General features: G+C 29.4%; 1 protein-coding gene across 1 annotated transcript; it reads left to right on the forward strand.

The window, feature by feature from the left end:
- Nucleotides 1–21,602: 21,602 nt before the first annotated feature.
- Nucleotides 21,603–22,761, forward strand: LOC111313279 (auxin-responsive protein SAUR36-like). The gene has a single exon (XM_022913941.2). It carries the CDS (start codon nucleotides 22,094–22,096, stop codon nucleotides 22,595–22,597), a length of 504 nt encoding a protein of 167 aa, XP_022769676.1. The 5' UTR covers nucleotides 21,603–22,093; the 3' UTR covers nucleotides 22,598–22,761.
- The last annotated feature ends 1,925 nt before the right edge of the window (nucleotides 22,762–24,686 follow it).

Genomic DNA, 24,686 nt, shown 5'->3' on the forward strand with positions numbered 1-24,686 from the left:
TTTATAATTTTTATTAACATGAAATATAAAATATTTTTTATTTAACTCATACATAATTATTGTTAAAATTTTTAACTATATTTTTTTTAAAATATTCATGTCGTGGTATAGATTGATAGATTTTGTAGATACTTAATTTGGATCAGGCCCGAATCAATTGGGCCTGGTCCAATGGGATCAGTAATCTGTCACTCATTCTTTATTTTATTGTTATGATTTTTGTTTATCTTTTTTTATTATTTATTTATTTATTTATTTTTGTTAGATGATGGATAAAATAAAATAAAAAATAAGAAAAAAAAAGAGAAAAAATAAGTTCTGCCATGGATTGGACTACTGGCAGAATCATGGTTGAATTAAATTTGTACGGAATAAAGCAGAATTATTATCAAAGTAAGAGTTAGAGTTAATAAGAAATTCTTCTGATTAAACTTTATAAATACTCACTAATCAGAGGTCAAAAGAGGACATGAAACACAGAGAAAACACAAAAAAAAAAAAAAATGATGTTTAGAGAAGTAAAAGCAATTTTAGAATTTTTAAGATTTTTTTTTTAAATTTTTTGGAATTTTTCAGATTCCAATTAGTTTTTCGACGAAATTCATCTTTTTCAACAAGATTTTCCAGTTTTCAACGCTAGTTTTCAGTTTTCGATGAAATATTCAACTAGATTTCTAGGTTGGTAAAAGGAAAAAGAGAGAAAAGGGGGAAAGAAAATCTGAAGGAAAAATGAAATCTTTGTCTTATATACCATGTTAAAACAACGTCGTTTTGAAGTTTAATATACCTTAGGATCCGCGTTTTTTTTATTCCGAGGACCAGACCCGATCGAAACCCAATCCATTGACTCGTGTCCCAGCTGAACTTAGCTGTTGAGTCGACCGAGTCGATCCCCCAAGCCGCGTCCCTGAGCAGTTTTCTATGCCTAGAGCCGAGCAACACTGAATTTTCAATCGAGCTGTTTCATCTTTTTTTTTGTATTCTTTTAAATTTATTTTTGTTTTTTTTTTCCCTTTGGTATGTTTGCATGATTAAATTTAGGAAAAAAATTAATTAAAAAATAATAAAATTTGAAAATAATTATTAATTATTCAATGATGAAATGTATAAAAATTTCAAATGGTAAATCTTTATAAAATTTTTAAGTGAAAAATTTTGTTTAAATTTATCCCAAACGATAGAATAATTTAGATAAAATTTTAATAACAATAATTAATATTTATCTTCAATTCAAAAAAAATAAAAAAAAAATTTGGGTTGAAAATATTTGATAATTATCCAAGAATGAGATTTTTAGAAATTTTAAATAGAAAATTTTTAAGAAATCTCTAAGTGAAAAATTTTCTTTAAATTTGTCCCAAATGGTGGAATAATTTATATGAAATTTTAATAAGAATAATTGTCATATTATTTTTTTTCCAAAAAAAAAAAAGAGAAATTTCTAAATAAACCTAAATGGTAAAAATTTTGAAAATTTTGAAAAAAAGAAAATATTTCTAAATTGACCTAAATAGTAAAAATTTTAGAGATAAAAATAAATAAATAAAATTTCTAAATAAGCCCAAATTGTGAAAAATTTAGAAATTTCAAAAAAAAAATTTTTAAATTGACCCAAATTGTGAAAAATTTAGAAATAAAAAACAGAAATAATAAAAGAATCTCTAAATAGGCCCAAATATGGAAAATTTATAAATTCAAAAAGAAAAAAATATTTTTAATTTGACCCAAATGGTGGAATAATTAAATATACTTTTGATAAAAAAATAAATAAATCTTTTTTCGATGACGAAGCATCTTAAAGAAATCAAATGGAATTCTTAAATACTCTTGAGATGAGAAAATATTTTTAGAAATTCTATCAGATTGATAGGAGAATCTTATAAATTATTTCTAACATTTAACATAAAAATTTGAAATTATTAAACTCAATATCATATGATAAATTTAAAATAATATGATACCATCCTTCGAATGGGTATGTACGGGTGCTATAACCTTCATTATATGTAACTAAACTCTCAAACCTTATTCTTATTAGTAAACTCGAACCTATTTTTTTGAGGACCGTTAGTCAAGGAACTCCTTAAGATGATAGATTTACCAAGTGACCAATCACACTTAGGTAAAAAAGATTGGTGGTGACTCTATTTATTAAATCTAGCTATAGATTTTTGAATCTAACTGTTATGACAGATTGACGGCTCCACTGGAATGCTAGAGAGTCAAGCCATAATTTTTGAATTTATCTTGTCCTTTAGTCTAATGGTTTTAAGTTGTAATTATTTGTTTACTAATATTTTTTCTTTTTTGTTTCTTATTTTATTTTTAGGGCATGAAGCCTATATGTTCTTTCACACACACTATCACATATATTTGCATTACATGAGCTTCATACCCGAACTTCATCCTTTTTAGGAGAGAGTAAAGTACCTAAACTTTCGTGAGATGATAATCTTTACAATGACTAGCGAAATACTTCACTCAAATTGAATCCTTTTCATTTGTAGCTTGTGATGGGTGAAGATTGAACTACCTTACTAGTCTATAATGGATGATGATATAAGAAACAATTTGAAAACCTTTAGTGATCAAAATCATCTAACCCTGCATATAGTCCACTTTTAAAAGGCCAGCTTTAGGATAGAACCCTTCCTACCCATCAATAGATATAACCCAAAATTAGGACATAATAAGGAATAACTTGTATATTACTTATCTAACAGTTTTGTTTGTTTAATTTTGTGTATCTGCACCATTTCTATATCATTTCAGTCTATGCATCATTTTCATGCTTATGTTTTAACATTTCCATATAATTTCATTCTATACATCATTTTCATGGTCATGTTTAACATTATCATTTGCATCATTTTCATATAAGAAATATTTGTCACATATTAGTTATTGATAAATCAGATCTCACATTTACATTCATGGAAAGTCAAATGCAACCAAAGTCTACTTCAGTCCATTATAAGTCTGCTCATCAATTGAAAATCAAGTCAGAAGAAGGTTAAAAAAAATAAGAAAATTACTTGCTTGAGGGTTTTATCTCATAATTACCTGAGAGGGTTCATCTCGATCTTTAACAAAATGATCTAGCTAACCTAAGTAGTGTTTTAAGATGCATAAGTAGAACAAAACAGAAGGTATTTCAGAATAGATATAAAGATATAGCTTCATTGCTTCAAGTAGATATGGACAATAATCTAATTAGAGCCATCATTTAGTTTTAAGATTGTTCTTATAGATACTTCATCTTCAATGAAGCAGACATGATATGCACAATTAAAGAACATATGATTATACTTCGCTTTAATTTGCCAAGCCCGAACAAGATCTATTGGTCGAATAAGGTGGGCTATCGTAAAGAGCTAATGCAAATGCTTTGACTTAGCTTGCATCAAGTTGAAGACAAAAAGTGAAAGTAAGGTTATCCTATGAAATTTTTTATGAGATTTCATCCAAGGGCATATGATGATGATCAGGGGTTAATGGCTATGGCTATAGCTCTATATAGACTGGTGATCTTCCCAAAAGTCATCAGGTATGTTGATGTCGTAGTGATAGACTTCGTTGATTAGTTAGCATACTAGGTCAATGCAACACTAACCATTTTGGCAGAAACCATTCGTTCTTTGAATTTTTATCGCATAAGTGGTAAAAGTCAATTCGTTAGGTGCCTACAACTACTTTATGTATAGATGAAGAGTCACATTAAATACAAAAAAAGTTAATTTCGTAAATCATACCTTCGTTCTAACATCATCATCAAGGAGTTTTGTTGTAGCACATGGCTTCAAGCAATGACAAAAGAATAATGGGTTTCCTACTTTCGAGCCCTTGATAATCAAGGGATAGTTTGAAGAACACCTTGGATACGTCATGATATAGTGTTATACAGTTATAAGGATCAACCATGAGTGTTTTTATTAGGCCTATAGGGTGTTGTTATTTATGCCCTAACTTTGGTGAGAAGATAATCTGGATGTGAGCAATTCATTTCAAAAACCTATGGACTTAATTAGTGGGAGTTCTCATTTACTGATATAAGGGCGTATGGAATGATTGAAAAGATCAAGAATGTATGAAAGTAAACCATTATGGTTAACTAAGAAAGGCTTACTTATGACATCACCTCATAATATAGTGTATGGCATGCAAGAAGGGGTAAGAACATTGTGCTTCCTAATGAATAAATAGATTATACCCCAAAGTCGATTCTTTAAGATCCTTTACTTAAAGTGGAAACGGCTAAGAGAAAGCTCCATACCAAGAAAAACTAGTTGGAACAAAAAAATAAGCGATTGAAATTAGAAATGAAAAAGAGTTTAAAGCTTCAAAAATTGAAAATCTAGAGCCTCACGAAGCAGAAAGATCAGTGGAAAGCCTTATTCAATGATCTAGATATGACACATTCATCAGTTACACCCGAGCTTACCCGACTCTTAAAAGAAAATGAATTGCTAAAAGTAAAGGTGGAGGAATAACAAAAGGCCACTGCTAGGGCACACAGGCATAGCCAGATACTACAAGAAATAGTGGATCGATGCATAGCATAAGTAAAAGCCTTGTCTGATGAATGCAGGAGATAAACTAAACAAAATGATCTATAGAAAGACATGTGTGCAAAAACATAAAGACATATAAGGCATTTGTTCGATCAGTTATGCATTGTTGCAGATAAAACATCATAAATGAAAAAAAAAAGTGAAAGATTTAAAAGCTGTGGTACAACTAGTGGAAGCTCATGGGTGACAATTGTTTGATTTCCTAGATGAGGCACAAAATCATTACTAGCAAGCTAAGAAATTTATAAGGAAACATTAGAAATAAATGATGATATTTAGGACTTTAGAATATTACTTTGATTTTATTAGGATGTAATTTTGAAATATTATTAAATAAAGTTTTAAATGGAGTTTTTTTTATCAATAATGATGTTACGGCAAATATTAACATATTTCATGCATACATTTGCATATCAAACATAGAACACATAATTTCTAATAATCATATAATTATGGTACTCAAGGTTCAATGATAGCTTCACCTAGCATAAACCTCATTCATCGATACAACACAAGGGCTAGAACTAGACAAATGGAATAAGAAAATTTCAACCATTTCAAGAGGATAGAAAAAGCCCAAGAGAAGCTTAAAAAGAATTGAACAAGATTCTAGAGGCTTTGATAAGTTAAATAAAGGGAAGGTAATAGAGAAGAATACCAGCGAACAGGACCATCTATCGTAGGAAGTGGCTGATCCTCTATATCCACCTGATTTTAGTCCACCTCAAGCCTAATCTACATAAGAGGTTTCACCACAACAGTTTACATATCTTATATATCTTAGAATGCCATCAACCTTTAACCCATGGCATTACTACAGCTATGTGAACCATGTCTTTAATGAAAAAAATAGTAGAACTAATCCAAGTCTCTGATTTGAATGATTTTAAAGAAAAAGAAAAGGTAAAAGTGATTGAATATCTGAAAGACGCAAAGACTAGCATACTAAAAAAAAGGTTATCGACTGTGGAAGGAATTAGTTTTTATGGTTTAGTGGATGTTGCTAAGCTTTGCCTAGTCTCAGATATGGTTATTCCTCTTAAGTTTAAGGTTTCAGAGTTTGAAAAATACGATGGTACAAAATGCTCGAAAATCCATATTATCATGTACTGTTAAAAAATGACAGCCCATGCTTATAATGAAAAGCTACTAATGCATATTTTTCAGGATAACCTTACTGGCTCTACTGTCAGGTGGTATGTCCAGATGAAAAGAACTCATATTTGATCCTTGAGTGATATAGCCCGTGACTTCATTAGTCAATACCGTTATATCATGAATTTGACCCCTGATCGTTTATCTTTGTAGAACATAGAGAAAAATGTAAATAAGTCATTCAAGGAATATGCTCAGAAGTGAAGGGATATAGCTTATCAGGTGTAACCCCCTTTAACTGAAAAAAAAAACCACACTGTTGTTTGTCAGCACTCTGAAATCTTTCTATTATGAAAAAATGATAGAAAATACAATAAAAAATTTTACCAACATGATGATCTCGGGTGAAATCATTGAGAGTACCAATAAGAATGGCAAGTTAGAATGAGGGAAAGCATCCACTAAAAGAGCCCCAAAGAAAAAGATGACTAAAGCTTAAGCTGTGAGCTTTGATAGGTAACAGTTCAGAGGCTATCAACCTTATTCACCACATGGTTATTCTCCATATTACCCTGCTGTGAATAATGCTTTTTCGTACGTATATCAACCAAACCCATAGCCATCATACACTCTAACTTATCAACCCTCTTTCAGACCTCAAAATACCATATACAATCCTAATGTTCAACTTTCCCCAAAACCTCAGACTCGTCCTACTAGCCCAATGGGTGGTTCACGAGAGTAATGAACAACTCATGAAAAACCCATATTCGACCCAATTCTCATGACTTACATGAAATTATACCGAGAGCTTTACAATAATCACCTAATTACTTTCAACTGGGTAGAACCACTCAAGCCACTTTACCTCAAATAGTATGATCCTACGACCCATTGTGACTATCACTATAAGATTACTGGTCATTCCACTGAGAATTGCATTACCTTGAAATACAAAGTGCAACGATTAATTAAAGATGAAATGATCAATTTTGACATATGAGGGGTAACTGCACCAAATATTAGTAGCAATCTTTTGCCTAACCACAATGTGAATGCTTTGAGTGAGGAAGGAAAGCGTCACTTGAAAAAGAGAGTGACAGAAATCAAGACACCTTTCAGTTAGCTGTTTGATATCTTATGAAAAGTTGACATGATACAGCCAGTGAATCCATACACTTATCATGAGACAGGTGAAAGCTGTAAGTATCATAGTAGGGCATATGGCCACTCTATTAAAACTTGTGAGAAATTTCACCAAAAAGTACAAAAACACATTGATTCTTATCAAATTGAATTTTATGAAAAAATAGAAGATTCAAAAAATGTTAAAATGGCTATGGCTAATTAGCCATAGAAACTATTTTTAAGGCCAATAACAATCTACAGTAAGAAGGGGCCAAAGTCAACTACAGACAAGTTTTCTTCCAGGCTAATAACCTTTAAAATTTCTGCCCCATTCTTTTACAAGAGCAATAGAGCTATGCCATGGAAATATGACTATGTCACAGTAATCCAGAGGTAAGAAAAGAATGATTCTAAGTTTGATACTACTAATATAACTGGTGTGGGGGGCATCACCTAAAGTGAAAGATGTTACACTCAAAAAATACTACAAAATGCTAGAAAAAAAAAGGCTAAGGTAGGCAAAAAATAGAATAACCTAAAAATGATACCTGAAGAGGATTGTTCAAAGTCAGTGTCAGAAAAAGAAGCTTGTGAATTCTTAAAGCTAATAAAACATAATGAATACTCAGTGGTGAAATAGTTAAATAAGATGTCAGCATGAATCTCATTATTATCACTGCTATTGAATTCAGAACCATACCGAAATACCTCACTGAAAGTGCTGAACTAAGCAAATGTGACACATAATGTGTCTGTTAAATATGTGAACCACTTAGCTGAAAATCTGGTTATGCCAAATTACATTTCATTTAGTGATAATGAAATTTCTCTGAAAGAAATGAGGAGTACTAAGGCTCTGCATATCACTGTCAAGTGTAAGAGCCATATTATAACTAAGGTCCTCATCGACAATGGCTCTGTTATTAACGTCATACCTATAATAACTCTGGCAAGGCTACTTGTTGATTTTTCATATATGAAGGATAGCTAAATGGTTGTCCGAGTTTTCGATGGGACCAAACGAGAAATCTTGAAAGATATAGAGATGTCCTTACAAATTAGGCCATGCACTTTTAATGTAAAATTTAAAGTAATGGATATCTCTTCATCTTATAATTGCTTGTTAGAAAGGCCATGGACTCATATGGTAGAGGCTGTCCCTTCTACTCTGTATAAAAAAATTTAGTTCAATATAAGGGTCAGTTAGTGATAGTGTTTGGGGAAAAAGATATGCTAGTAACTCAACCGTTGAATGTTCTATATGTGAAAGCTACTAAAGAAGTGATTGAATATTCTTACCGATCCTTTGAGTTAGTCAACTCTGTGGGTAAATAACCCAAAATCCTATAATGTTCAAAGATAGTAATATGTCAAGTTATTAATAAAAACTTGTATCTTGAAATAGGATTGGGCAAAAACTTATAGGGGATAAGAGAGCCTCCGACAATGATGGATAACAGGGAGAGACTTGGTTTCGGATATGAAACAAAAAATTAAGAAATTAAGGGAAGACAAGCCAATAAGACAGCAATGGTTATCCCACACTTATATGAGACCTTCAAGCCTGAAAGATTCATATACTCAGATGCAGAAGAAGATTCTAAACTAAGCATAGAGAAGATATTTGTTGAGTTATCCATCCATGTGATCGAAGATAAAAGTGGGTATGAGAAGGAAACATGGGTTCATTCTTGTCCACCAAATTATGAGCTGAATAATTAGAGCATTATCAAATTGTTTGCTACCCTTGATACTGATTCAATGTAATTAAACATCCCAGTAGCTTATGCCCAAGGCCTCGAAATGGTCTTTCATGTTTAGGCCATTTATCTATTATTATTTTAATAAAATTAGGAATGATGCATTTTCATTCATTTTTTTAGTGCCTTTATTTCTATTTTTCCATACATTTCACTAACATATCCCATTTCATTTAATTTCAAGTCTTTAAATGAACAGAAAAATAATCATGATAATGATCAAGGGGTTAATTTTAAAAAATCAATTAACACTGATGCATTGAATAACGAAAATGATTATGAAGAATATGTTATTCCTCTATACCTAATGAAATTGATTGAGCAAGAAAGTATATTAATTGGGCATCATCAGGAGACAACTAAATTTATGAATTTAGAAGATGAAGAGAATAAGAAAGAAGTTAAAATTGGCATGTCACTCTCATCGATAGACAGGTAACGATTGAAAAATCTATTTCTAGAATTCATAAATATGTTTGCATGGTCTTATCAGGATATGCATGGGCTCAGTACAGAAATAGTAAAGCATAGACTACCCTTAAAGCCGGAATGTAAACCAGTCCAACAAAAATTGAGGTAAATGAAATCTAAAATGCTATTGAAGATAAAAAAAAAGAGGTGAATAAGCAGTTTGATACAGGTTTCTTACAAGTGGCCACATATCCAGAATGGATAGCCAACATAGTACCAATTTTTAAGAAAGATGGAAAGGTGTGAATGTGCGTAGATTATCACGATTTGAATAAGGCTACCCAAAGGATAACTTTTTTTTACCTCCTTTTGACACATTGGTGGACAACACGGCTAAGCATTCAATGTTCTTCTTTATGGATTATTTCTCAAGGTATAACCAAATAAAAATGGCTGAAAGCAACATGGAAAAGACCACTTTCATGACAATGTGAGGGATATTTTGCTACAAAGTCATGCCCTTTAGTTTAAAGAATGCTGGGACAATATACCAAAGAGCTATGGTGACACTCTTTCATGATAAAATGCACAAAAAGATTGAGGTGTATGTAGATGATATGATTACAAAATCTTAAGAAGAAGAAGATCATGTCACCAATCTCAGAAAGTTGTTTGAAAGGTTAAAAAAATTTCAACTCAAGTTAAACCCAGCTAAGTGCACTTTTGTGACAAGGTCAAAAAAATTGCTAGGCCTTGTGGTCAATGAAAGAGGGATTAAAGTTGATCCAGATAAAATACGAGGCATTCAAAATTTGTCACCTCCAAGCACACCAAAAGAAGTTTAAAGTTTTCTAGGTAGATTGAACTACATTTTTTTATTCATATCTTAGCTTACCTATAAGTGTAATCCCATATTTAAGCTTCTTTGCAAGAATAATCTTGAAGAATGGAATGAGAAGTGTCAAATGGCTTTTGATAAAATTAAGTAATACTTGTTAAATCTTTCGGTATCGATGCCAACTATTCCATAGAGACCCTTAATTTTATATCTAATAGTGTGCAAGAATTTAATAGAATGTGTGCTAAGGTAGCAAGATGAGTATAGCCGAAAGAAAAGAGCTATTTACTATATGAGTAAAAAATTCATAGAATACGAGTCCGAGTATTCTTTTTTAAAAAAATATGTTGTGCATTAACTTAGACTACCAAAAGACTCAGACAATACTTGCTCTATCATACGACTTGGCTTATAGTAAAATTGAATCTAATTAAATACATCTTCGATAAGCCTTCTTTGTTTGAAAGAATTGCTAGATGACAAGTAATACTTTCAGAGTATGATATCATATATGTAAGCCAAAAGATAATAAAAGAAAGTGTCATAGCTGAGTTTCTCACAGATCGTGTTGTTAAAAATTATGAGCCAATGAGATTGGAATATTTTAATCAGGATTTGATGACTGTTTCCCAGCTAGAAAAAGAAGGGCATGAAGAGAACCATTAAAAAATATATTTTGATGGAGCTACCAATGTCTTGAGACATGAAATTGGGATAATTTTGATTTCTTCAGAATAACGATATTACCCTATAACAGCAATATTGAATTTCAGTTGCATAAATAATATCGTTAAATATGAGGCATGTATCATGGTTTGCAAGTTGCTATATATAGAAAAGTTAAAGCATTAAAAGTATTTGAAGACACAGCTCTAGTCATATATCAGTTGAAAGGAGAGTAGGAGACAAGGGATTCAAAACTCATTCTATATCGCAAGTATATCCTAGAGTTAATCAAACAGTTTAAAGATATTTAATTTGATCATTTACCTCAAAAATAAAATCTGATTGCTGATGCCTTAACTACTTTAGCAGTAATGGTTTGAATTAATGATAACGTTGATATTTAGCCTATCAAGCTAGATGTTAAAGATGTATCAGCTCACTGCTCTAATGTAGAAGAGGAAGAAGATGGGAAGCCTTAGTATTATGATATTTTACAGTACATTAAGAACTAGCAATACCCAATCAAAGCAACTAAGAATGATAAAAAGATTATTCAAAGACTAGGTATGAGTTTCATTCTGGATGAAGATGTTTTGTATAAAATGAGCCACGATCAAGTATTGTTAAGATGTATAGATAACGCTAAGGCTAAAAAAATTATTGAAGAGATGCATGATAGAATATGTAAGGCATATGCTAATGGACATATGATGACAAGATAGATCATGAGAGTATGATATTACCGGTTGACAATAGAGAATGACTACATTGATTACGCTAAAAAAATATCATAAATGCTAGATCTATACTGATAAGATTCATGCTTTATCATTTATTTTACATGTTTTGGCACCACTTTGACCATTCTCAATATGGGGCATAGATGTTATTGACCCTACTACCCCAAAGCTTCTAATGAGCATAAGTTCATTTTCGTGATGATAGATTATTTCATGAAATGAGTGAAAGTAACATCATTTGAAAGTGTGATGCGATCTATAGCTTGCAAGTTTATAAAGAAAAAAATCATTTACAGATATAAACTTTCAAATATAGTCATTTTAGATAATACCAAGAACCTAAATAACAAGATGATGCAAGAAATATATGCCTAGTACAAGATTAAGCATCATAATTCAGCATCATACCATCCAAAAATGAATAAGGCAATTAAGACAGCTAATAAAAATATAAAAAGAATTCTTGAGAAGATAATTGATACCTATAAGGATTGGCATGAGAAATTAACATTTATGCTACATGCATATCAAACATCGATGCGTACCTTTACTAAGGTAACTTCATTTTCTTTGGTTTATGAGATAAAAAATGTATTACCAGTAAAAATAAAGATCTCATCCTTAAAGGTTCTAAAGAAAGTTGAACTGAAAAAGGTTGAATGAATTCGAGAACACTATGAATAATTAACTTCATCAAGGAAAATAGATTGATAGCGTTATGTCATAGTTAATTTTATCAAAGAAGAATGATGATGGCTCATGATAAAAAGGTTTGACCTCATTATTTTCAAAAAGAAGAGTTGGTCTTGTAAAAAATTCTTTCAAGTTAGCACGATAACAAAGAAAAATAGACTTCAAATTGAGAAAAATCATATGTCGTAAAACGAGCTTTCTCAGATAGAGCATTGATATTAGCTGAGATGGATGGAGATGATCTATCTCATCTTATAAATTTTGATACTCTAAAGAAGTACTATGTTTGAAAAAAAAAAGAAAAAGAGAAAAAAAAAGAAAAAAAAAAGAAAGACTTAAGTCAAAAACCCCAAAAAGGTTGTTTGAGTCAAAGAGGATTTATCTAAGTTGAAGTCCTAAAAAGGTAGCTTAGATAAAGAGGATATAGCGTCGAATCTGGAAATTCGTTGGCAATGAAGCTAGCATGTTATAAGGAGCTCTAAGTTGTTAAGTGCATCAAGTGGTTAAGTTTTTTGAAAGGACTTCGAGATATGTTATCAAAATTGTCTGATTGTTTATTTTTGGGCATTGTCCCCCCATACCTATTTTTGTAATTCTTTCTTTTCCACTGGCCAAAGTTTGCTATCATTTTTGCTGATAAAAGATATTCCACTTCATTCTTTATGTTTCTCTTTTTGTTGATTATTTTTTAGCCATTCATACTATTTTCTCTCTAATACCTTACAATGAAAGAAATTTATGAATGCATTCTTATTTTTTGAGATTAAAATAATGATTGATAAATGAATAATAGCATGAAGATTTCTAAATTACATTGGAAATGTTGAAGGTGATAAAGGCAAATATGAAATGTTCAATTCCTAATAAGGACATTGAATTTGAAAAGAGATTTTTTGAAAAAGAAAAGATAAGAATTAAATGAGAGAGATGATTGAGAGTTACATTGATTTGGTCTTAGTATTTAAAGATTAAAGGGTCTGAGGCTCAAGAAAAGAGTTTGAGAAACTTGAATACCATAATTAATCAACATTTGTATAGCATGCATTGCATTTCTAAATGCCTAGTGCATAGCATATACTGCATTTGAGAAAGTCTAGTGCATAAATCAATGAAGTAGGGATATTCCAAGATTTCACCTAAAGAAGACAGATGTGAAGACTTTTCGATGAAAGAGTTTCAAATTCTTATTTGAAAAAAAGCTTGTGAGATAAGATCTTAATTCTTAAAAGAGGATATCTCTCAGTATTAGGATCGATTTGTAAGACCTTAGACATAATCTCCTAAAATTCCTTCAAACACAATCTATGACTCCTCTAAACATGATTGTCAATGAGAAATGTATTTTTTCAAAGTTGTGGTGTCTCTATTTAGAGGAGCAATTTATTTTTTTAACGTTGTGGTGCCTCTGTTTAGAGGAGCAATTTACTTTTTCAAAGTTGTGGTGCCTTTGTTTAGTGGAGCAATTTATTTTTTCAAAGTTGTGGTACCTCTATTTAGAGAAGCAATTTATTTTCAAAAGTCGTTAAGCTTCTGTTTAAAGGAGCTTTGTTTACTTTTTTTTTTCCAAAAAAAAAGAAAAAAATGAAAAAATGAAAAAGATGAATTTGTTAAGGTGATTATATATGGCTGTCTACGTTTTTACACAATTCCTGTTACACAGGAAATGCGTAAAGAGGAGCAGTTGTACACACCCATTTGATCCAGACCAAGATCAATTAGGCCTAGTCTAATGTAGTCAGTAATCTATCACTCTTTTATTTATTTTATTGTTTTTATTTTTGTTTATCTTATTTATTTATTTATTAATTTTTGTTAGATGATGAATAAAATAAAATAAAATAAAAAGAAAAAAAAGGTTATACCATAGATTGGACTAGTGGCAGAATCATGGTTGAATTAAATTTGTATGGGATAAGACAGAATTATAGTCAAAGTGGAAGTTAGAGTTAATCAAAAATTCTTTTGATTAAACTCTATAAATACCCACTGATCAGAGGCCAAAAGGGGACATGAAACATAAAGAAAACACAAAAAATAGGTGTTTAGAAAAGTATAAGCAATTTTTAGGATTTTTTTTTTTGAAGTTTTGGTTCTGGAAATTTTTTGGAATTTTTCAAATTTCGATTAGTTTTTCGGCGAAATTCATCTTTTTCGACAAGATTTTCTAATTTTCGATGTTATTTCCTAGTTTTCGATGAAATATTCAACTGAATTTCTAGGTTGGTAGAAGGAGAAATAGAGAAAAAAGAAGAAAAGAGAGAAAGGGGAAAGGAAATCTAAAGGAAAAAATGAAAATCTTTGCTTTATATACCCTGCTAAACAATTGTTTTGAAGTTTAATAGACCCCAAGATTCACGCATTTTTCATTCAGGCAGCCCGACCTGATGTCAACTGAGTCCATTGACTTGCATCCCAGCCGAACTTAGCTACTAAGTCGAGCCGAGCCGATCCCCCGAGCCGAGCCGTCAAGTCATTTTCTATGCCTGGAGTCGAGCTGTTTCATCTTTTTTTATTATTTTTTTAATTTATTTTTTTTTATTTTTTTTCGTTTAGTATGTTTGCATGATTAAATTTTAAAAAATAAAAATTAATTAAAAATAATAAAATTTGAGAATAAATATTAATTATCCAATTATAAATTTATAGAAATCTCAAATGATAATTTTTATAAAATTTCTAAGTGAGAAATTTTATTTAAATTTGTCCCAAACGGTGAAATAATTTAGATAAAATTTTAATAACAATAATTAATATTTATCTTCACTCCAGAAAAATAAAAAAACAAATAAACAAAATTTAGGTTGAAAATATTTGATAATTATCCAAGGATGAGATTCTTAGAAATTTCAAATGGTAAATTTCTAAAAAATCTTTAGGTATTCAAATGGTAAATTTTTAAAAATCTCTAGGTGATAAATTTTCTTTAAATTTGTCCAAAATGGTGGAATAATTTAAATAAAATTTCAATAAAAATAATTGTCATATTATTTTCTTTAAAAAAAAAGAAATTTTTAAATAGGCCCAAATAGTGAAAAATTTAGAAATTTCGAAAAAAAGAAAATATTTCTAAATTAACTCAAATGGTGAAAAATTTAGAGATAATAAATAAATAAACAAAAAATTTCTAAATAGACCCAAATGGTGAAAAATTTAGAAATAAAAAATTAATAAAATAATTTCTAAATAGGCTCAAATGATAAAAAATTTAGAAATTAAAAAAAAAATTTAATTTGGCCCAATAATTTTATATATTTTCGACAAAAAAAATAATAAATAAACATTTTTTTCGACGACGAAGTCTCTTTAAAAAATTAAATGAGATTCTTAAATACTCTTAAGGTGAAAAAATATTTTAAAAAATTCTATCATATTGATGAGATAATCTTATAAATTATTTTTAATATTTAACATAAATTTAAAATCATTAGACTCAATACCATAGGATAAATTTAAAATAATATAGTACCATCTGTCGGATGGGCATGTAGGGGTGTTATAACCTTCCTCATATGTAATCGAACTTTCGAATCCTATTGTGGTTGGTAAACCTAAACTTATTCTTTTAGGGACCCTTAGTCAAACTTAGGAGTTCCTTAAGAAGATAGATTATTCAGGTGACCAATCACATATAAATAAAAAAAATTGGTAACGACTTCATTTATTAAATCTAACTATAAATTTTCGGATCTAACTGTTATGACAAATTTACTTCCATAGCTCCGTTACATGGTACTTTAATTTTTTTAATCATTCAAATCCAATACTTAACTAAACGTTACCTATTATCATAATGCTTTTTTTTTATATGTATATAATGGTGTTCAATAAATAAGTATTCAATGTACCGTTATTGAAATATTAAATGTGGAATTACTAAATCAAAAAATTTATAACTTTTCCAATAATTTGTGGTCGCAAAATTACTAACTTCGATATATATGATTATTTATTGTATCTTTCATGTAATTTTGAGTAACAATTGACATATTTAGTAGTAACTTCTAGGGATATTCAGTGACATATTGTTAATTACTGAAATTTAATATACTTTTATAGCTTTTTTGATAACTGTTGTAACATTTTTTATAATTGTGGTATACAAAATCAGTAATCTCATAATACATTATTATTTTGCATAACTTTCATCTAATTTTTAGTCAATGATTTTTTTATGAATATTCAATAGGCTAAAGGGTATAAAGAGCTCTTAAATTTTAATAAAAAAATTATCTAAACTTTTATTCTTTATTGCAATCAATCAACCTTTCAAACATTTATTTGTATCTAATTAAACCGTTATTTGAATAAAAAATTTAATATTATTAATTTTTTTGTCAATTAAAATAAATTTTCATGTAGTATCAATAAAACATATAAAAATTTGTTACATGACTTAATTAAAATATGTAAAAATAAAATAAAATAAATTTTTTTGTTTTTTCTTTTTCTTGTTTTTTTGTCTCCTCTTTTTTTTAAAATCTTTCTAATAATTCAATTAACTTCAATTTGAAGATTAATTGATTCAATTGTCATGTGATTAAAATTTTTTTAATTAAAAGTTTAATTGAATTAACATAAAAAATTAAATATTTGATTAATTATAATAAAATATAAAAATTTTAATAATTTTTTATTATAATTCAAAGACAATTTTTATCAGTTAACCATATTCAATACCATAAGTAATAAATTTAACTATGACCAATATATTTATCTGTACAGAAATTAAGGGATGGCCGGATCCTCTCCCGTCAAATTTTTCCTAGCTCACAACTATCCAACACACGTACTCATGGCCTGTGCTGGAAATTAATCCAGTCTGCCAAATTAGTTTCCTCCTTGTCAGTCGATCAGCAGCTCCTGTCCTTTGGAGGAAGCCAAAAGCTTGATCTAGAACGTGCAGGTACAGGCATCCGTGCATTTAACAACAAGAATTGATGAAGTAAATTTACGGACCACAGCATCATGGTGGCTTTATGATCATAATTAACTTCAGGAGATCGTAGGACTGTACCAAAAAGAACCATAACATGTAGTTTTCAAAATTTTCAGTGCAACATTTAATAATTTTAGATACAATATAATAATATGAAATAAAAATAATATAAAAATTATATATATTTTAAAAAATATATTTTATATTTATTAATATCGATATAAATTTTTATATTATGTAATTCATATTATATATATTAATTTATTTAAATACATAATACGATATGAATAATATATTTAATTTAATTTTATCATATAAATATATGTTTAATATGTTTAATATATTTTTTATATTTATTTTAATTTAATATAAACATATAAAAATTATTTTAATTTTTTAAATTTTTAATTATGATACTTAATTAATTATTTAATATCATATAAAAATTATTTTAAATATTTAATTATGATACTCATTTAATAATTATTATAAAATTATTTTTATATTAATAATATAAATATAATATTAATATTAATATTAGTCTTATATATTATTATTTTATTCTTTAATCTTTAATAGTTTATCATTTTAAAATTGATACTAAAAATTAATATAGTTATATAAGATAAATTTAATTTAAATATATATATATTAAATACATATTAAATGAGTATTAAATTTTTTTAATTTTTTAATATGTAAGTACTTTTTATATTATTAATATGTCAAATTTATTAAATTGTAAATTATAGATAGTTTATAATTCGTGTTCTTTTATATATTTATGTTAGTTATATTTATTCGTGCATATTCATATTAGTCGTGTCTATCATATATATATATTCGTATCATTTATGTTTATTTATATCATATTTAAACAAATTAATTTTATATATGCTAATCGTATCATATCGCGTATAATACATATATTGAATGTATCGTGTTTATGTTTAAAATTTAAATATATTTTATAATTTATGCTATATTTATGTTTTAATAATTCGTATCATTATACGTATCACAATACGAAACATAAAACGCAGACACAAAATGTCAATTCTCTTTGAATTATAAACTAATATAATAATAAACCAAGTAGCTGGTGAACGAGAGCTTTCGGTCCGGGGTTGGCGTGGAAGTTTCATATATTTGAAAAAAAAAAAAAGAAAAACCCAAAATGAACAAGGTAAGAATGCAACGCCATAATTGACTAAGCAGTTTGGGGTTTATAATTCAAATAGGAACATTAAAACCTATATATATTTTAAACAAATATGTGTCTTAGAAGGACGAAAAGTAAACAATTTGCCATTGAAAATTTCCTTGTCATTATTACTTGATTCCAAAGCATGCATCCTTATTTCCTTGTCTCCCCACCCCATTGGTCCTCTAGCCTATACCCTTTGCTCTTTATCGTTTACATGGTAATAATAAGGAAAATTTTCACACACAACTTGCTATATGCTATTCAATGTTTACTATTTTTCAACGACTTTTAATTTATTATAAATTTATTTATTTATTTGTCTAACGACTGGTAATCCTTGACAGCTTCTATAATCTTTGAGCTTTTGTTACTAAAACCACACTTATTTTATTGATAAAATTTTTAAAGAGAAGTTGCTATATTATTAACCATATGTGCACACTTTAAAAGGTAAATTTAAGAAACCTTTTACTCTATTTTAGTTAAATTATTAGAATTTTTTTCCTTGTGATATATGAAGACTTTGAACTCAATAAAAAATAATATCCCTTCATCTCATAAATATGATTATTTTCGGCTCAAAATTTTTAAGATGAAATTATCTAAGGTTTGGATGTCTTATATATAGAAGATAAATTATGTTAGGGTAACTTAATAAAATTTAGCATTGGTATGAAGATAAAAAAAAATCTTTCTAACTAATCGTGACGCAATTCTTTTCTAACTATACAAATCCATTTTTGGCATGTTAATAGGCCAGTAAGTACTTCAACCTAACTCTATGATTTTTTTCATCTTCGATTCAAAATTATTCAATGATATGTTTCATGAATTAAACAACATTGCAATTATATACATATGCACTCAAGATATTGGCTAAAGCAATCAAAGAGAGAAATTTAGGTTTTGCTTGGTAGGTATTAAGAGTATTTTATGATGATAAGGGTAGTATAGACTTTTTATAAAAGGGTGATTCATCAATAAAATAAGAGTAATTTTATCGTTTCGACTTTAGTTGATGTATTAGATCAACTTGAATTCTTAAAGTTTGCATTAGTTTAGCCAACTCGATTTTTTATTTGAAAGTATATATAAATATTGACTTATTACCTTTCAATTAAATTATCATTTATTAAGGCAGGTTGGGCCAACATTATTAGTCCTAAACCTAACTTTTAAAGCTCAAATTATTTATTAGGGTTTGACACTTTCATTTATAGATATAAATAACATTATTTACACCAGATACGAGCATTCGATTTTTTTTTCTTTTTTTAAAATTTATTTTATTTTTTTTTAAATATTGATTTGAATATTGAAATATAAATATCGAAAAAACTTTTGACTTTTAACTGACCTTTTATCTAATAATTTCATATTTTTTGCTTCATCAAGATTACTCAACATAAACAATATGAAAGATAAAAATAATTAAAGATGAAAAAATGTTGATAATTTAATAAATAAATTTTATAATTATTTTATTATTTATATTTTAAATATTAGGTTAACAAAACTTTCGTAGTTACTTATTTTCATATTTTTACCGAACAAAATTTAAATCATTTTTTTAAAAAATCACATAACAAGATTGAGAGTTCAAGGAAAAAAAACAATCTCAACAGGTTAGGTTTAAACGAAAGACTTTATAATGCCAAATCTTGAAAGACAGGAGTGGCAAAGATTTTGTCAAAGATATTTTGTCTGTCTTGGTTCTTTGAATTGAGAGGACTACTATTAGTGACAAATGACGATATGCTGTGTACCAAACTTCACGTAAATGGAGATTATTAAGCATTTACCTTTCGGTTTTGCTATTTGATACAAGCCTTTGATTCATCACTTGTCCGGATTTGACCATGTGGCTTTAGGGACCCACTACTTTTGGAATTGTCCAGCGCGGACCCATTGCTAGCAGTCGATGATACGGTAAAGTACGACCTTTCTGTACGGAACTTGGACCTGCCACCCGATTTTTGATCATAGGAGGAGCCGAGGCGATCTGCCATGTTCTGTACCAATGCTCAAATCCAACACTTGTCGAGCAACCAATTTGTATAAAGAAAATTAAAAAAAAATAATATGATCTATTTTAGATAATAAATAGTACTAAAAAAAAATAAAAATAATGATATATCAAATATAAATAATATTCATTATGATTTACCAAAAATTAATATTTTTAAAAATAAAATATTTACTATCATCACAGTATCAAAATTGTTCAAAGTCTATCATAAATATTAGTTTTTAGTTTTATTTTATTTGTAATATGATTAACGGTGTTGTCATATTTTATTTAAATAAAATTTTTTAACGATTTTAAGGATCTATTCTTTTATATTGATTTAATGTATTGATGATTTTATTTTCAAAATATTTTTTATAAGAATAAATTTTGATTAAAAAACTTATTTTTATCAATTAAATTAACACTTATGGATAATTTTTGAGTCATATATATTAGTTGAGAAGTGTATTTTTTTTCTATCAAATCATTTGTTCAATAATCAACACAATTACCTAATTTTAGATGATTTATTAGAGGAAAAAAATTTTATTACAAGATAATTATTGTGAATTTTCTGCATTAGAAATTTTTATAAAAATATTAACATATCATTGATAAACTTTTTTAGCCAAAAAAATTATTATATAAAGATTTTACTGAAATAAATTATTATAATAAAAGATATATTTTTATAAAAATTAGACCACAAATTCAACGTTGAACCAAAAGAACACTAAAATCTTGAATATTAATTAAAATATTATAATTATATATCTAATTTATAAATTATTTATATTTAATATTATTTTAATAAAATAATCGATTCATATATTATTAAAATAATATCAAATAATATTATTATGACTTTATCATTCGAAAAGCTGAAACTAAAACCATCAATTATCATAGTCTTAAAATTACTACATGCTGCTGTATATAAATTTTACTGGGTAAATAATTTAAACTCGTGATAAACCTGAAATTTCCGTTAAATCAAACTTACCCCGTACGTTGACATGCAGTGTGAAACACAGAAATATGCTTGATTCCCTTCGAGGCTTTGACACGAAGAGATGGGCCCATTTCCCATCTTTATGTAGTACCATTGATCTTCACAATGCCACACAGACGAGAGGCAGGATCGGTTTCAGGATAATTAAATAACGCTCTGCTGCACTAAAGCTCCCCGAGACTTGATCTTTTGACTCTTTCTACCCGTTGATTGAAAGTGTGGTAATCCAAGGATACGTACGTGGCCAAACCTGACGCTTTCCTCGAAGGAGCGTGGTGGAGAACAAGTATTAATTCTGCCCAATCAGAAAAGTTAAGGTCCCTGGTCAACATGGGAATTAGAAATTCTAAACTACGGTGATGACTCTTACCAATTCTCCAAAAGATATTTATTTGTATTAACATAATTTAATGAGAAGCTCCGAGAAAATCTAGGCGAATCTACATTTGATCTAACGGACGTATGGCTATCTCTCAATCAGTCTCCCACCGTATTTAAACCACAATTCCGTCTCTTACAAGTTTCAACGCTCTATTGCGCGTGCCATTGCCGCCCATCTCAAACCCTATTTCCTTCTCTGGTTGACCCTTCCAAAGCTCCCCCTCTTTTTCAAACTTTTGAGTTGTCTTTGATTCATTTCATGTTTTTAAGCAGGTCCTTCATCTGCTATTCTACAGCTACCACCTAAGATTTTTGAGTTTGGTTCTTGAGGCAGCCTAAACAGAGAACGAAGAAGTTAAGAAGGTTACTTTATCTAGGAACGTTGAATCAGGTTTCGAATGAAATACTCGGCTGGAGATAGGAATAAGGATGTCAAATATACCAACTTCTCTCTCTGAAGTATGCCTTACTCTCTTTCGCCTTACTATGTCCATTGCCGATCCTTGGCCCTTTTCCTGAACTCCTTCCCACTCTAACAAAACCCTCTGTCTTTTTCTCGTACGCTAAAAACAAAACAGAGATATAAACACTACAGCCAAAGCTCTCCTCTTTCTCGAAGTTACCCCCGTTGCCAGACACAACCCATGAGAAAGATAAGAGGCTTCAAGATCGGGAAACGGCTTGTCCGGATCTCGAGATGGTTCATCTGCAAATCTCGGAATCCACGTGGGTACCATCGCCTGACGCAAACAGGATCATTTTGCAAGTCGAAGCCTTTCTCCAAGCTTATCGGTTGGGGTCGCCGCTTGACAGAAGGAGCCAAATCTATATGCTCAGTAAAACCCAGGTTGGGTTACGTTCCCATTAGTCAAGACCCAAACAGTAGAAAACTGATGGAAGTTCCGAAAGGACACTTGGCCGTCTACGTTGGTAAAAAAGACGGCGACTTTCATAGAGTTTTGGTGCCAGTTATTTACTTTAACCACCCTTTGTTCGGCGAGCTCTTGAGAGAAGCCGAAGAGGAGTATGGGTTTAGCCACCAAGGTGGAATCACGATTCCTTGCCAGTTTTCGGAGTTTGAGAGGGTTCAGACCCGTATCGCAGAGGGAGCTGGTGGCAGGAAAATGGCATGGAAGCGCCACCATTGAGAGGCTGCTTCTGGTGCTGCTGATGGTGGTAAAAATTGTTGATGATGACGATAGTTACTTCAGGTCAATGATTGTGGTAATGATGTTTTTGGAATTTTTGGTCCTGTAGAATTTCTGTGTCTTTTCTTTTTTACTCATTATATTCGAAGACTTGGTGTACTGGATTTTCAGGTGTACATGCATATAGAATTTTTTTTTTAATGTGCTGTTATAATATGAATTTTTAGATTATAAATAATTATGTCGAAAATAACGAACTATTATAAGTTGTTGAGATGTCTAATGTATTTGTTTTTAAAATAAAATGACCAAATCTTTCCCAACATTACTACCGGAGAGAGAATCTCAGTAGTTGAGAGATGATTGCATATTTGCATATCAGGAGGAAAAGAGCCAATGCCTTTCAAAGATTCATCCTATCAAGTATAATTTAGGTTATGTATTAGGTGCATTACTTTTGCAAAGATTGGAAATATTTCGTTTCAAGACATTTCAAAAAGACAAAACAAAAGGAAAACAAAAAGAAAAGGCCGTCATAGTTTCTGTCACCATAACTGTCCGTATCACGCATCTTGTAGATGGCAGTCGCTAATATTCTACCATAACTTGAATGTTTAAAAAATGTATCCTTCGACTGTCTAATGGCCTGCGCCAGTTGCCACCTAAAGCTCCCTGGACCATGCGGTCCATTATTAAGTCCTGCTCATCCAGCCATGTGCAATGCATCTTTGGTTCAATTTACATTTGGGATTTCATGTTGCAGTTACCGATCGAACCCACCTCTATTTTGGTCTAGAATTGCAAAATTTTTAATTTTTTCTGACAATACCATAAAACCTTAGATTACATACTTCCAAATTTCAAGAAAAAATTTGGTTTTCCTCTTTAATTTGCAGCTTTTAAAAGAAGTTACTTTTTTTAGTATTTTAGACCTTGATATCGTAGGTCGTGACTCGTGAAAGCCTTTAATCAAGGATAATGCCGAATCAATGATATACAATGGCGATTACTTTTTATGTTTGAGTCTTCTTTAAGCCAAAACAACTGTTTAGGTATCTGTCTATCACTGCCAGCATATCTGAATATTAATGGATAGAGCACCAAGTCAAAGGAAAAGATTGGTTGAAACTCTGCTAGATTTGACGTTTGTGTAACAAAGTCGGGTTGCATTGGCCCAGTTGAGCAAACTTTTGTTCGGAAATTAACCCCTTCTGTGTTGTTTAACTATTGGCCAGTCAAAAAAGATAATTTTTTTTTAATTTGTAATTTTATTGTAATTTTATCTACAGTACAACTACTCTTTAGTAGTATACAAACAAGTTAGCAGCCTAATCTAGAATCTCACAATTTAAATTCCAAGCTTCACATAGTTGTTTGTTCACATCATCTCCTACCATCCGTGTTAGCCTATGCAATCTGTTGATAACTACTTCTTTTTATTCTTTTTTATCACTTGTTCTGATGTTTTCTTCACTTACTTGAACATATTTTGATTCCTTTTATTTCATATTTTACTATTATTGTATTATAATTAATTAATAATAATTTAAAATTATGTAAGATGAATAATAAAAAGTATGCAAAAATCACATTTTTAAATAGTAAATCTTTACATAAATTTTTGTTATGATCGATGATCGATTAATTGTAGGATTATAATAAAAAAATTATAAATAAAAATGCTCCTATTTAAAAGATGCTACTATATGATTTATCTCACGCTCTTTTACTTTTTATTTTTTGGGTACATTAACTCATGGTATTTGGACAATTCTGGTGAAATGCAGATTTTATTCCTCTCGAATAGATTGGAGGGGATTCAAGTTTTCTATTGGGTTTAGTCTACTTCGTGAAAGATGATTTCTTCTTCAAGGAATAAAAGCAAGAAGAGGATGTTTCATTAAAGTTTCAACACAGATAAGCAAGTAGGCGAGGTGAGAAAATGAAGGGTGCAAGTACTTGGTCATAAAATTGACGTTGTGTATAATTTTAATAAATAAGAAAGTAAAACGAATTTTCAAAAGAAATTCAATTTTTTAGATTTTTTTTTATTCAATTTCTCTTTATAACTGTTATAATCATAAATAAA

Source organism: Durio zibethinus, chromosome 23 (genome assembly GCF_047325235.1).
Source record: "Durio zibethinus cultivar Kanyao isolate XHJ-2024 chromosome 23, ASM4732523v1, whole genome shotgun sequence".
Classification (NCBI taxonomy): Eukaryota; Viridiplantae; Streptophyta; class Magnoliopsida; order Malvales; family Malvaceae; genus Durio; species Durio zibethinus.

Bases quoted from the DNA above. Each gene is read 5' to 3' on its own strand.
- LOC111313279 (XM_022913941.2), top strand. From the start codon at position 22,094: ATGAGAAAGATAAGAGGCTTCAAGATCGGGAAACGGCTTGTCCGGATC.